Source organism: Heterocephalus glaber, unplaced genomic scaffold, assembly GCF_053883595.1.
Source record: "Heterocephalus glaber isolate CG9 unplaced genomic scaffold, H.glaber_assembly_v1.0 deba00001523, whole genome shotgun sequence".
NCBI classification, from domain to species: Eukaryota; Metazoa; Chordata; class Mammalia; order Rodentia; family Bathyergidae; genus Heterocephalus; species Heterocephalus glaber.
The window spans coordinates 29,970,521-29,985,594 of NW_028258327.1; the positions used below are offsets into that span (position 1 = coordinate 29,970,521).

The 15,074-nt window shown below is 38.9% G+C and overlaps 1 protein-coding gene across 15 annotated transcripts in view; it reads right to left on the bottom strand.

Annotated features, from left to right (window-relative positions):
- The window catches only part of Pkhd1 (PKHD1 ciliary IPT domain containing fibrocystin/polyductin), a 513,180-nt gene that overhangs the window by 366,412 nt on the left and 131,694 nt on the right, over nt 1–15,074 (bottom strand). The window contains exon 35 of one of the 15 annotated variants that reach the window (XM_087188162.1): nt 14,066–14,159. The exons of the other annotated variants lie outside the window; for them this stretch is intronic. Within the exon in view, the coding sequence (XP_087044288.1) occupies nt 14,066–14,159 (94 nt within the window). The remainder of the gene's footprint in view (nt 1–14,065; nt 14,160–15,074) is intronic. 15 annotated transcript variants of the gene reach the window in all.

Sequence of the window (15,074 nt, forward strand, 5' to 3'; positions counted from 1 at the left end):
AAGGTCAAAGCAAACAAATGAAAAACAAAAAGAAGAAAACTCTCAATGGGTGTGGCTGTCTTTGCTCTGAGGAGTGTGGTGTGTACACTGCTTCTGTGAGTGTGTGTGCACAGGTGTGTATCTATCTACAAGCTCTTTCTGCTCAAGTCCCTGTTCACCTCTTCACTAGTACACTGCTCTCTACATTAGGGCACACAGAATCCAACATAATTTTCAGGCACACTTTGCCAGTTCATGTACCCATTCCTTCCTTCACTGAGGTTACCTCTGTTATCTCATCCAGAAGGTGCTTTCAACCACGTCGAGAAGGCAAACTCATTCTTTCAATGCCAGATCAGCCCTCTTTCTCTGTGAAGGTATTGCTAGTGTCCCCTCTCCCAGCAGCAGAGCTGTTACCACCCCCTTGCACTTCCTGGGCTTTGCTCCTGCAGTACTTGGTATGTTGTGGTATTTTCTATCTCCACTCCGGTGGCACCCAAGACAAATGAGAGGAGCTTCAAGGAAACCAATGAGACAGCTGATTGGAAAAGTCACTGGAATTTGATTCACAGCTGAGAAGGTCTAAGGGGAAGAGACTGGCAGGAGCTGTCCCTGCCTGGTCGCAGAGGGAAGACAAAGCACTGGTTTGGGAGCAAGCAGCAGTTACCACTGGAGGGACAAAGATGGATGGGGATTCCACTAAAGGAAACAGGTCTGTTGTGGTTTACAGGTATATTTCCCAAAAGACAAGGTTATTGAGAGAGAAGTGAAGCTCCCCATAATGATAAGCCAGCAAGGCAGAGTTTCAAACCAAAGACCCCAGCAGCAATTTCTGATAAACACACAAAAAGGCCCATGAGAGAGGTCTCACAATTGTGCATTACTCACCTGGTTGGCACTTCGGCTGCAATGCAAGACGTCTCCTTTTGCCCTACCTCTCTTTTTTCTTGACTAACCTCTAGAAGAAGAGAGGAAAGAAATGGAGAAAGAGAGATGTCACCATCTCCCAGCCCACACACAGGGCAGTCTTTAATTGAGATTGAATATATTTTGAGGTTTTAAAATGACATTGGACTGAACTGGAGTTACGAGATTACAGCCCACCAAGACATATAATCAAAACAATACTATAGGGATTTCAAAGCAGTTTTTGCTTAGTAGAGGGTCACCTGAATTGAGATCACGTAGTGGAGTCATTCATTGGCCAGGGAAGTTCAGTGTAGAGAGGCTTTCAAAGCCAAGTGGCCAGTGGGGAGGATGGACTAGAGCTCAGGACCTAGAAACACCCAATGTCATTACCCTTTCAACAAACATGGTTGTAGAGAGCCACTTCAGAGCACTTCAAAGCCAAGGGCACTTAAGGACCCATAAGGACGTGACCTCATTGTTTAGCATAGGTGCACACAGGGCCTACTTATGTAAGAATGACTTAGCATAGACAATCACACATGTGAAACATGGACATGTCAGGATACAATGTCATAATGTTTGGAAATGTCTGATAATGGCTAATATAAGGAGCTTGAAATAAAGATGCTTGCTGCTGCTTTTGCTATGTTGGCTCTAAGCACTTTCTTTTCCTTGGGGAATCTTTACTAGGAAAGTACCCCTTCAGCTCAACCCCAACAATGGCTATGAGGGAAAAGGAAACTCAACTACTTTCTAAATCGGTCAAAAGAGGGTCAGGAGGCAGACACAGATATACCTATAATCCAATTTCCTCATGAAGCTGAGACAGGAGGACTCCAAGTTCAAGCCCTGTCTGGGCAACTTAGCAAGACTCTGTCTCATGAAAACATTAAAAGTGTTGGTGATGTAGCTCAGTAGTAGAGCACTTGCCTAGAACATACCATGAACAAAACTCTGGGATCAGTCATGAGTAAATAAATAAATAAATAAATGCACAAAGAAACAGTGAGGTTCTTTATTTAAGATTAAACAATTTATTCCCTGAAGAAAATGAGCTAAGTAAATAACAAAGAATGAGAATGCAGTAAAGAGATAAGGCCACTGTGATATCATATGTGGCTGAAGAGGGAGAGGATCCTCCTGAAAACACAGGTAGGAATCAGCCCTTTGTTCTGCTGGTTCCACAGATTCTGGCAGGCCCCAGGCATCTATCTTCTCCTTTCCCATCTGCACATATTTTCTGATACTGTCACCTCCTCCATTGACCTCTGTTATCACCTCCCTTATAACAGCTCTCACACCTGTATCCCAAACTCTGAGCTGAGAGAGAGAGTACCCCTATCAGTGGGTTACATGGAGCACACAGCCATGACACTTGCAAAACCACATTACTTTCTTCTTCCCACAGACTTCCTTGGCCATCAGGACCTGAATACTACTTAGTAACACCACTATCCACCCAGTTACAGAGTTTCACTGCTCCAAAACCACAGTCATCTACATCTCCTCCAATCCTTGCCCATGACTGATATAGCTCACCGAACAGTAGCAATTACTTCACAAGTGTCTCGTATTTCATTCTTTCCTTCATATGTGTGGCAACTGCTTTACTTTAAGAGAAGTTCATCTCTCACCTGGATCTTCTAGACTGCAGGCCTCACGAGAGCATAGAGCATTTCTGTTAGGCACCTAGAGTTTATATAAATAGCTGGTGCATAGCAGGTTTTAAAAAATGAACGAATGAATGAATGAATGGCCATTTGTTGCAATAACCATTCCGGTCTGTCTGCTTTTAGCATCGTCCCATCCTTCCATTCTCCTCCCCACTGTTAATATTGTCTCCCTAGAAAAATTAATCTGATTCATATTCTCTTTCTCTTCCTCCCTCCCTCCCTACACTTCCCTCTCCTCCCTCCTTTTCCTCTTTTTGTCCCCCACTCTACCTCCAGACATATCACACATATACACACAGCCTCCCCTCATCCCCCCTCCACACACACACTTAGAATACACAGGTGTAGATCTCAGATGAGAGCTCATGTCCAGCACCTAGAAAAAAAAGATCCAATAAGCATATGGGCCTCTACCACAGGTGGCCTTCCAGCTTCACCTCCAGCTCCTCCTGTTCCTCCCATACACCATCCTTAAGCTGTACCAGGAGTCACACTGTCCCCTCCCATATCCTCATGTGCTTATGCTCATTCTCTCCCTTATTTTCCTTTTTTTTTTGTACCAAGAATTGAACTTAGGGCCTCACAATTTCCAGGCAGGCTCTGTGCTGCTGAGCTACATCCCCAGCTCGCTCCTTCTCTTTTGAGAGCATCTTCCAAGGTCTGGCTCCATTTCAGATCTCCCTGTGGTAGCCTTTCACAAGCTCTCTGAAAAGCTGTTCTTTCCTCTGTGCTTTTACTAGCTTTTATGCTCCATAGTTACTTCATGCTTTATCTTGCTAGATGCTGAGTTCCACAAGGTTAAAGACAACATGGTAGTCACCTGTGCACTACATGTCACTGGCACACTATAGGTATTTACAATAATCAAATAACCAAACTAAATTAATGAACTGGGCCATCCTAGTGACTATGTGGAACAGTCAATGACCAGTGAATTTCAGTGACACCAAAAAGCTTTCTCTTGCCTGAACTTTTACAATTATTTGTCTTTTTAAAAAAACTGTTTAATTTTTTTCTAGCCAGGTGTGGTGCATGCCTGTAATCCTAGCACTTAGGAGGCTGTGACAGGAGGATCCCCATGAGTTCAAGGCCAGCCTGAGCTACACAGTGAGTTCAAGGCCAGCCTGCACTACATAGCAAGACCCTGCCTCAAAAAAAAATTTAATGTTTTTTAAAAGATTGTAAAGAATATTTATCCAGACATAACTCAAACTCCTGGCACTGTGTCTGCTAACAGAATGCCTCCAGACTTGCTTCAACAAACTGATAGCTCTTATTTGTAATTTACAGCCTCTATTTGCATGCAGATAATTAATGTGTTAGAGTCCATAAAATTGATTTTTCTCTTAAGTTAAATATTTTAACTACAATGTTGGTGTATCAATTAATGAAGTTTTACTAAATATTCAACCAATAAACATTTATTGAGCTAGGTACTATGCCAGACCCTGAGGATAAAATGATAAGTAACATAATTTCTTGCTTTGAGAAAGCTCACTGTCAAGAAGGAACTAATACACAAGCCAATCATTCCAATAAGACAGGGTTGTTTCTTAGAGGAGAAAATCTAGATGTTTCTAGAAGAAAGTAGAGACAAAAAACCCTAAAAGATGGTATTTTTCAAAATATCTTCCAGACTATGATACTACTGCAGAAAATATCTATGAGATATTTAAGGTTTTTTAAAGAAATCATGCAAACTTTTAGTACTCTGAAGAGTACAGCTTTCAACATGGTCTCATGTTCTTAAAACTGTTATCTCTGAGCTAAGTATCATTGAAATCCCTGAACAATTACTGGAAACTGTCCACCTAAATAAAATAACTGGACTTCTCTTGGTGCCAAGGTGGTTGACTGTTCATCATCAGTGGCCTTTGGAAGCATGGCAACATTTGCCAAATCAGGTACTTTCTTGAAATCTAAACAGATTTCTGGGAAGGGGGTAAAATTCTGTTATTTTGGTCAAAACTGGAAAAAAGGCCACAAGGTTCAGAATCTGTACTGGGGATCTTTGCCAGCCCCACCCCCAGAGGGAGTTGCTATAATTCCTCAGAAGGAGCCTCTGATGCACCAGGATCCCCGATACATATTCACCTGCATTTTCTTCCCACTGCACTCTATCTCTACTCGGATTAGAACTACACAAACATCACAGTGCAACCTAAGCTCCTATTCCTCAAAAGCACTGTGGCTTTTAAAGAAGCTCCAAAGCATCTTCTGAGGAACCACCGCTAAAGCATTCATTCTCCCTGCCTCCTGGGCCTCTGTCCCCTTAGGAGAAGTCACAGCCAGGGCTTCCTCCATGCACATTCACCATAGCACAGTGTGTGGCTGCAAGCAAGATACAAAATCAAAGAGAGGCCAAGTTGATGTGGAGCTTCTAATTGGTGGCTTAATTATTAATTAGTTGTCACAGAATCTAACACAGCAGCTGGTTGACCCACAGTGGTAACTGTACAAGTAAATTTCCACCAGTTTAAAAATTATTTTTTCATTTAATTTTCAAGGTAATTAGCACGGTGAGAATTACCCATGATACAGATAATAGAGGTGCTTATTTGTATGACTATTTCAGTTTAGGAAATTATTATTGTATAAATGGAATCTCCTTTTGCATTTCTATTCAGACAGGGCTGAAACAGTATCTTAGCATGTAATCATATCACAGTACATTTTTCTCTTTCAAAAGCTGAACTTACTGTCTTAATATGTTCACAGACTCCTCAAGGCCTGCTTCAAACAGACAAAACACTTCACCTAAAACCCAAAGAAACATTGCAACACCTTTGTAATAGGCCTATGGGGGGGGGGGATAAAAGGACAAGGCAAATTAAGGGAAATGTGGAATATAAACTTGAAACCTACTTGTCAATAAAACCAAAAACAAACTCAAAGCGGAGGTGAAGAAAGCAGGGGAAGGAAAAGCAATGTTAAATGGTCATCTTTCTTCCCATTTTATGTGAGGAAGTTAAGTTGCCCAGCTCCTTATAAGCTGTCTTTGGCTAAAATCACTATTAATGAGCTTTGACATTTGAAATTTAACCGAGCATGAGCTAAAAGCTCCTAGCGCTGCACCACCCATGAAGGCAACTGGAAATATTTTGCCAAGGCCTAACGGTGTGTTTATTGAAAAGACACAGCTTTTAAGAGAAAGTGTTTATAACAAGTCCTTTACCTGCTATCCCAGTTCTGTGATGTCTGTTTGGTTTCAGGACTAGAAGGGACGATTTTAACTCTTTCTTGTCACTTTTCTAATTGTTTTCAAGTCTAGTAAGAAAACATTAGTGAAATTCTTTGCTCTATAGCAACCTGGATTATAAAGGCAGATCTGAAAACTTTGAGCTATGACAATTGGCAAAACAAACAGCCCACAGAGACTCCAGTTCCAGCCACTGATTTTTAGAAAGCAAGATGAAAATAGGTATACTTTACTGTTAATTCCGTTAAAATTATCAGTGAATCTGGGGGAAAGGTATGGATTCTTCCTAGCTGAAATTCTAGTTCTTTGAATGAAAGTGAATCCATTATTAACCAAATAGTTTCCCCAAAAGGAAGACCTAGAAAGAAGCTCTTCACTTTACTTCTTAACAAAGAAGGCTTGAGGCTTTCTGATTTGTTTGAAGAAGGAAAAAAGTGAAAAAGAGGGAATGAGCTTGAAATAAAAAGATACTCATACATACCCTGCTCTTGAACAAATTGATATGTAAGTTTCCACCCCCATGATGTACTAAAGCAAAGTGGGAGCATCAGCCTAACCTCACACCACAGTCCCACAGGCAGCGTTCCATGTGCAGTGATCCTGTACAGATTCTTGACCTTGAACATGTCTGGATGCCAATGTCAGTTAGGAGTTCAGAACCACCACCCTTTCCCTGAAGCCACTGCTATGCTGGAGAACGGAGGAGTATCCTTTGCCCGAGGCATTTCTGGACCAACTAAAAGTAAAAGCAGAAATTATAACCTAATCTGGAGTGCCTCTGAGGAATGGAGAGGAAATCTCAGTTACAAAGAAAAGGAAGTTCAGAATCTGTGAACTGGAAATGACATATAATTTCAAGGTTTTCATTCACCAAACGAAGGTTGAGCTACCCTCGTAATACAACGGAGAAAATGCCCAAGGATGAAGTGAAGTCATAAAAGACATTTCAGAGTTATACCTAGAGGAGGAGGAAAGAGAAAGCAGAAAAGTTGGATTTTGTCCAAAGATATTTTTGTTATTTCTAGATAGTCTTCCCATAGAAACGGCCAGAAACATTGGATCATAATTTCTTTTAAAATACCAAATAAAGTCTTCATATGTTCCTTTATTCTCCCATACTACATGACTTCTAAATTATTTCTAACATGTATACAAGCGGTAGTCTTGAAAATAATTTATAGTAATCATTATTAAATCAGAATATACTTTTGATACTTTTTAATTAAAAATGGCACAAGTCACATTAACAATTTATTTTTAATCTTTGTGTAATTCCAGTTTAAGTAAGCAATGGGAATGTGCATAGCTGTAATTAATTCTTAAATTAGGAAAAAAGACAGACGTATCAGTAATATACAGCATTTGGCTTACGGCTATGGAAACACTGTATCAGGTCTTGAAAGTAGAAGGGCACAAAGCTGATCTCTCATATTTTCAATGGGATGATTATGATGAAGATGACTAGTAAGAATCGGGGGAGGGGATTGCCACATTATCTACTCACTGAACCCTGAGCACTTCTTCACCAAGTGCCTTTCAAAGCTGTACTCAGGATCTTTTTGCTCTAATTCTGCAGATATATCTATAAATTTTCCTTATTTTGTCAATTGGTGAAGAGAACAGAGGATCAGTTAGAAGGAACTGGGGACTCCTGGCAACACCCAGACATAGAACTTACAGTATGACAGCAAGGAAGCAATGAAATCTGTCCAGATAATCATGTGCTATTTAGTGAGGCACACACATTTTCCTGGAATTTCAATACTGTTGCCCAGGCCCTCACCCATACCAGACATATACTCTACCACTGAGCTATTGCCCCGTCCAAGGTATTATTTTTATTATTGGGGGGGAGGGGGGTACCAGGGCTCGAACTCAGGCCCCAAGGTATTATTTTTAAAAAGCAAAATAATTGAAGTTTATGCTGCTGGTCTAGAAGAATCAAGAAAATACTCGAACCCATTCTCTAATCAGTTAAAAGTGCAGAAAAGCCATTACAGAGCATGAGGAGTTTGGTCTGGGAATGAAACTTGGAAACCATGGCACAGCATAGACTGTATGGCAGGCATGGTACCTGGTACTCAGACTGAACACGTAGATCAGCTAGCAGGAATCACATGCAATAACAGGCTCTAAGCAGAGCAGGAGAACAGAGGATATGAGGTTGTGATGGAAGCCCCAGCGAGTAGGATGGGCTGGGGCAAGATGTACAAGGCACAGTTTCAGAATCTCAGAGTCTGAGTACTGTATCAGCCACTCAGATGCCCCCCTCCAATTTTGGTAGAGCATTAAAAGCAATGATCTGGATTTGGAAAATATTGAAATGAAAATCATAACAACAACAATAATAATCAGGGCCAAAGATTCAGGGTTTGAAGACTGATGGTAACAACAATAATAGGCACTGACTGGGCATTTAGTAGATGGCAAGCACTAAAGCCTTCATTTTCTTAGCCTGCTTAGACCTCAAACTCTATGAGGATCTTCTTTATTAGCCTTATTTACAAATGAGAAAAGTGAGTCTTGCAAAGGCAAAGGAACATGCCAGAGACAAAATGTTGAAAAGTCAGGAAGCCAGGGGCTCTGTTTTCAGACCTATGTAGTCTATGCCCTTGAGTGACATAAAAACTAGTCTCAATAATGGTAACGCTTTCATGAATTTGAAGTGATGAGAAAAATATAGCCTCAGAAACAGAAAGATGATCAAATCAGACTGAATCTCCAATCAGAAAATATGCCCAATCAGTTTTCTCCCCTCAAGGAGTTTTTTTTTTCTTTAGTTTTATCCTGAAAATTAACTTTCTATATTTCTGAGTCCACAAAAGACTCTCAAGTTCCCAAATCATAGCAATTGTTTTATTTTGCCAACTGAAGAAAATGGGCCCTGGAGGCAGCAACACAAACTTAAATCCTAACTCCACTCTATCCTTGCTGTGTAACCTTTGGTAGTCACCTTGAAGTTCAACACTTTAACCATAAAATTCAGGTTGTTTTTCAAGGACTCATACTGAGTTAGTGAAGACCGACTCAGAGCCTGACACATAACAGGTGCTTAATATCTCTAGTCACTCCTCACCTTTTCCATATTTTCCTTAAACAAAAACAAGAGGGAAAACCAATTTCTTAAGATTAAATTGTTGACATCAATATTTATGGCAAATAAAATAAATGAAATAAAATAAGGAATAAAATTAACTTTCCCAGTGATTAAAATGTGCTTATGTCTTGACTTTGAAATGTGGGTTTTATGGCATATACATATGTTAATGTATAGGTATTTTAATATGTATGTTATGCATATGTACCTTAAGTGTACTCTCTTAAGATCTGAATATTTCATTAAATAAAATTATGCTTCAATAAAAGACAAATTATTGATAGAATAAACTTTAATTTTAAATTTGTATCTCAAACATTCTAATCACAGAATAACAAACCAAACTACACAGCATCTATTTTATGTTGCCAACTAGAAACTATTAAATGTTCAAAAACTACATATTACATATTCTTCATCCAGCTCTAACATTTCATTTCCCTATCTTGCTCACACTTTAAACAATCCTAAGGAAGCATCCAAGAACCACTGTTTAATCAGCCTATAATCTAAGTGCTGCATGACAGGTTTTTATGTAAGCATTTTGTCACATTATAGCTAACCTTCACCATCAGGGGCCACTGAAGTCCACGCTGATGAAGAATCACAAGTTAAATCATAGATTAGTACCTCTAGAGGGTCTTCACACCTGCAGATCCATTTAAAATTTCAAAAACCTCGCAAGCAGATATTGTTAAGCACTACTGATATCATATATATGAAGAGGAATTACGGCTCTGGGAAATTAAGTCAAGGACCCAGCATATGATGGTGTTGGCAAAAACTAGAACTCAAGTCTCCCAGCATGAAGGCTCAGGGTCTTTATGTTACTCTGATGCACCTGACAAAGGAAAGGATGACAAAGCAAATCCTCCAGTTTATGCCAACCAAAGATTCTTAGTGAGAACCAATGATGTTAGGCCAGAGTGTCACATTGCTAATGTCCTATGGCTTTAGAAAAGGAAGAATCTGCCAAAAGATATATTTCTCTATGCTTTCCAGAGTTGTTTTGGGGGCTACTACTTTTATATCCACTATGATTCTACTCGAAGGAAAGTATACTCTAGATCTACTCTAGCTTCAGGTTTCTTGCCCTGGTATCACCATTTACCTGCTACAAAAAACTCCATAGCAGGTAGGTCTAGGTTTTTCCAGGTCAAATAAAAAGAAAAAAAATTGACTACTTAAAGCCATACTCTGTTAAACCAAAAATCAAAAAACAAAATTTTTAGTTCTTTTTTTTTATCTCCCTCTCAAAAATTTGCTTTGAGCTGGGGATTTAGCTCAGAGGCTCTGCACCTGCCTTGCAAGCACAAGGTCCTGAGTTCAATCCCTGCTACAAAAAAAAAATTTTTTTTTGCTTTGAGACTAAAAGGAGACAATTAAAGTTATTACTAATAGGAAATAGAATTATTGGTGCGGCAGTCCTAAGCAGAAACAATTTTATTCCTGTCCTTCCAAAAGTTTATATAGGTACACATGGAAAAAGCTGTGCAGATGGGCACACCTGTGGGCTGTCCCTGTGTACATGTGTATGTAGGGCAGGGCAGGAATGTTTTCACAGAATTGGATTCCCATATTCCCACAAATAAATTATTAATGGCATATTATATAGATATATTTTCCGTTATCTGTAAGAATTTTGTTTCATTTGGTTTTTCACTTTCATTCTTGAATCATTATTTTACAGACAGGGAGCTATCTAAGGCCTTTATTTTCATTTCTCCTAGAAATTTACGAAAAGACTTACTTCTAATTGGAGTATTATAAAAATTCAAGAGAAAAATCAAAGAAAGAATCTATAGCTATATCTTCTAATCCAACCACCTCTGCAGTGGCTCAGTCTACTATCTGTTTTATAAAGAGGGGACAAAGGAAGAGAAGGATGAATAATGGAGTGAGAGAAAAAAGTGAGGAATGGAAGAAGAGGGAGAGAGAAAGGAAAAGGGAGATGAGAGGGAAAGACAGAGAAGGAAAACAGTAATTTCACTTATGCTGCCAATGCACCTAGCAACTGCTTTATTGTTATTTATTTATTCTCTCCCTTTTTTAGCTAGATCCTTTTTTTCTCATTTAGTTGAACTGAGATTGTCGTCCTAGAGTGACCTTTTATTCTTTCCTTTTCCTTCACCCCTCCAGGCTATTGCCCTAGTGCCAGTAACTAGATAACACACTCTATCAAAGATTTTTTTAAAAAATCACTGGGAAGGCACTAGGACTGATAGTAGCATCAATCGTAGCTTGACACTGGCTGGGGTCAACCATTTATCTCCTTGCATAGCCCGTGGTTACTGCGGCGGCCATCTTGACTTGCTACATTTTAACAACCTGGTGCACATGTGGCCTCTTCCCTCACTGATAGTATCTGCTCCCCAAGTCCTTTTGCTTCCCTTGTTTGGGATAATTCTTTGTTTTATTCCAGTGGACATCTTTTCATACGAACTCGGGATAGGAATGAAGGAACCCCTCCCTTCTTTCAGAGCCTCCCTTATTTTCCAGGGCCAGGGAAACAGTTATAGGCTATAAAAAGAAACTTGCTTTTAGGGCAATTTTCAAAATAAAAGAAAAATTCCATTGTCACTTAGAAAATACAGGCATGTCCTTGAAATTAAAGTGAACTCATGTAGCCTTGCTTGCATTTCACTAGATATGAGATTTTCTTACCCAGAGTTTTCTTTTGATTAACACAAATTTCTTTTCTATCCCTTCTATCTTTTCTTCTTCCCAGCCCAGTAGTGCCACTCACTTATCATTTTTAGTTATTTATTCAGCAGACAACACTATGATAAGAAAAAGGTTAATATTAGGCAGACTCCATTTCAAACTCCCAGCTCCACTTTAACAATCCATGAAGCCCTGGCCAAGTCTCCTAAAAATTTGGGGCATTCATTTTCCTATCTATAAAATGGAGCTAATAATATCCACTCCATCATGCTGTGAAAATAATGTAGAAAAATACTCATATGGAAGCCAAACATGGTGGCACACACTTGTAGTTCCAGCCCTTTGGGATGCTCGGGCAGGAGGATCACAAGTTCAAGCCTAGCCTAAGCAGCAAATATAGCAACTAAGGAAGACCCTGTCTCAAAATTTTCAAAGGGCTGTGGGGAGAGGGTTGCTGGGAATGTAGCTCAGTGTGAAGATCCTGGGATCAATCCCTAATACTGCAAAAAATAAATATTTATATGCTATGTGCTTGTCACAAATAAATGTTCAACATATTTGCACTACCATTTATTGCAATAGTTGCTCAGGCAATAGAATTTCATGGGGTACGAAGCATGAAAAATCCTACACACAAAAATCATCTTCCATTGTAATTTTTCTACCACTATAACTTCACTTATTTGAGTTTTCAAGAAATCTGCTTTAAAATATAAATACAACAGAAAGTTTTAGACTTTATCAATCTAAACCTTCAATTAGGACCAGACTAGAAAATAGAAATGCAAGAAAAGGAAAATGAAAGGGGATCAGGAAAACTTTTGCTCTAATTTTTAATCTAAGCCTTAGCTGGATCATGATTCTGCACATTCAAGTAAATATAAAATGTAGCAATTCTTTTAATACTAAATTATGCGGCACCCAGGTCAAAACATTGCCTTCATTCTTGAAACTCTTATCATTAGACTCCTCTTTTCAAAGTATAACCACTATAAAATAGTCTACAATGAAACTTTTTTTTAAAAAATAAATTAGTTGATAGCTGTTGAAGGTCGGTGTTTTCTCACATTCCCTCCAACAGGACAAAACACCTGGCTCCCACAACTTGAAGGAAGAAGGGTTTATTTTGATTTATGATTTTAGAGTATTCAATCCATGACTGGCTGACTCCAAACTAGGAACATCACAGTGGAAGAGCATGACAAAGAAAAGCTGCTCAAGCATGGCAGTCAGGAAGCAGAGAGAGAAGGAAGGTTCCAAGAGAAGGGCACACACTAACAGGTCACCCTCCTCACCCAGTGACCCTCCTCATCTAAACAGACCCCACCTCTTAACAGCATATTTAGCTATAAACTCATCAATAGTTCAATCTACTGATATACTGCCCCCATGATTCAATCATTTAGAAATGCTTACCCACTGGCACATGAGTCTTTGAGGAGACCGTTTAGATCTAAACCATAACATTCTGCCCCTAGCCTCTAAAATGCTCATATCCATCTCATTATACAAAATGCCCTTAGGGCCAGGTGTGGTGGTACATGCCTGTAATCCCAAAACTTTGAGAGGCTAAAGCAGAAGAATTGCAATTTCAAGCCCAAACTGGACAATTTATTGACTTAGCAAGACCCTGTCTCAAAAATGTAAAAAAAAATTAAAATAACAATAAAAGACTGGGGATATAGCTAAGTACAAAGGTCCTGGATTTAATCCCCAGTACCACCAAAAGAAAAATAGCATTTAATTAATCCCTAAGAATCACCAGAGACTTAATAGTTTCAGCATTGTGGAAAAGTCCAAGTCTAAAGTATTCTCTGAAAAACTCAAGACAAACCCTTAGCTGTGAGGCCCTATCAAAACCAAAAGGAAAATAACAGAGAGTAAATATTCCCATTCCATCCAGCTCTTGACTTCTTTTTAATGGTGCTGATCTTTTCACCAACCACATTTTCCTTGCCCACAATTTTACATGTGCTTCTTTTCTGGACAAACTGCACATTTTTACATTTTTTGGCTCTGCTTTATGCTCCTGATTTTTATTGTAAATCTGGATCAAAGCCCTCAGAAACATTCATGCCACAACCTGAACGTTGGGCTGCCTTCATATTTCCTCTAACAGATACATTAAACCACTACCTTTAAATTTGGCCTCACACAGTCTTAGGACATGGGCAAAATGAAGCCAATTCTTTTGCCAAAATTTAACACAAGTGTTCTGTAGTACTTTGCCCAGTAGAGCCTCATTTCCATCTGAAACCTCATGAGAAAGTCTTTTACTGTCCACATTTCAATTGACATTCTGACCTTCTGAGCTCTGACCAGAACTGTCCAGCAAGCTCTGCTCCTCTAGCCTACATCTCCAAATCTTTCCAAACTCCTTCTTCAAGCCAGTTTCAAAAGCTTCTGAACCACATGGTCAGGTATATTTTTAATGACAACCTCATTTCTCAGGTACTAATTATCTAGATTATTCACTTTCACATCACTGGGACAAGATCCATAACCTGCACAATTTAAAAAGAGAAAAGAATTATTTTGTCTTACAATTTCACAGGATTCAAAACATGGTTCACTATCTCCAAGCAGAAACAGTATAGCTGAAGGGCATGGCAGTGGAAAGCTGTTCAACCCATGGCAGCTAAGAAAGAGAGAAAAGAGAGAAACAGGATAGAATAATATACACCTGGTGATCCATCTCTTCCAACCAAGTCTCACTGCTAAGAGCACATTCAGCTAAGAATTCAGCAGTGGATTAATCCACTAATGAGTACAGTGCCTCCAAGATCCAATCATCTACTAAAAGCCCCAACTATAAATACATGAGATTTGGGAGGGGGGACATTTTAGATCTTAATCATAGCAGGGGTGATGAGTGTGGTTTTTATATCTGAAAATATGCTTTTTATATTTGAAATTGTCTACTTAAAAAGTTAAAAGAAAACAAGCCCAACAAATACACTGGCTTACATAAGCGAACTGTGATTTGATTTCATTTGTACCACAGAAGTATATGATAGCCCAGTAAAAAACAGGGTCCACATTCCATGATGTTGAAAAGAAAAGTTTCTTAAAATAGCATACAGAAATCTTAAAAAAGTCTTAATAATAAATTTTATGGATAGATATGTAGTAAACATAGAAACAAATATATCACCCCCAGCATTGCCACTATTGAAATTTACTTATTTTATGTACAGAGAATGTGTTGTAATTACTTCATAGTTCTGCACCCAATGCTTATACTTAATGAAATCAGGAGTTGCCATCTCTACACTCTCTATCTCCTAGATTACAGAATAAAGATGCTAAGGCTGCATTTATCAACTCATGACCTCACTGACCAACATTTTCTTATCCAAGGTGAAAAGAACTGAATTCTGAAATTATAGAGGATCACTTTTTTTCTCTTTCAATGACCTCTTTTTAAAATTGATTCTAAGTATATATCTTTTATTAAAAGATGAAAAAGTGTTTTTTTTAATTCATCCTGTACATTAAAGTGCTGCAATAGTACCATAGAGAGGCCAAAACAGTAGGAAGGAAAAGCTGGAAG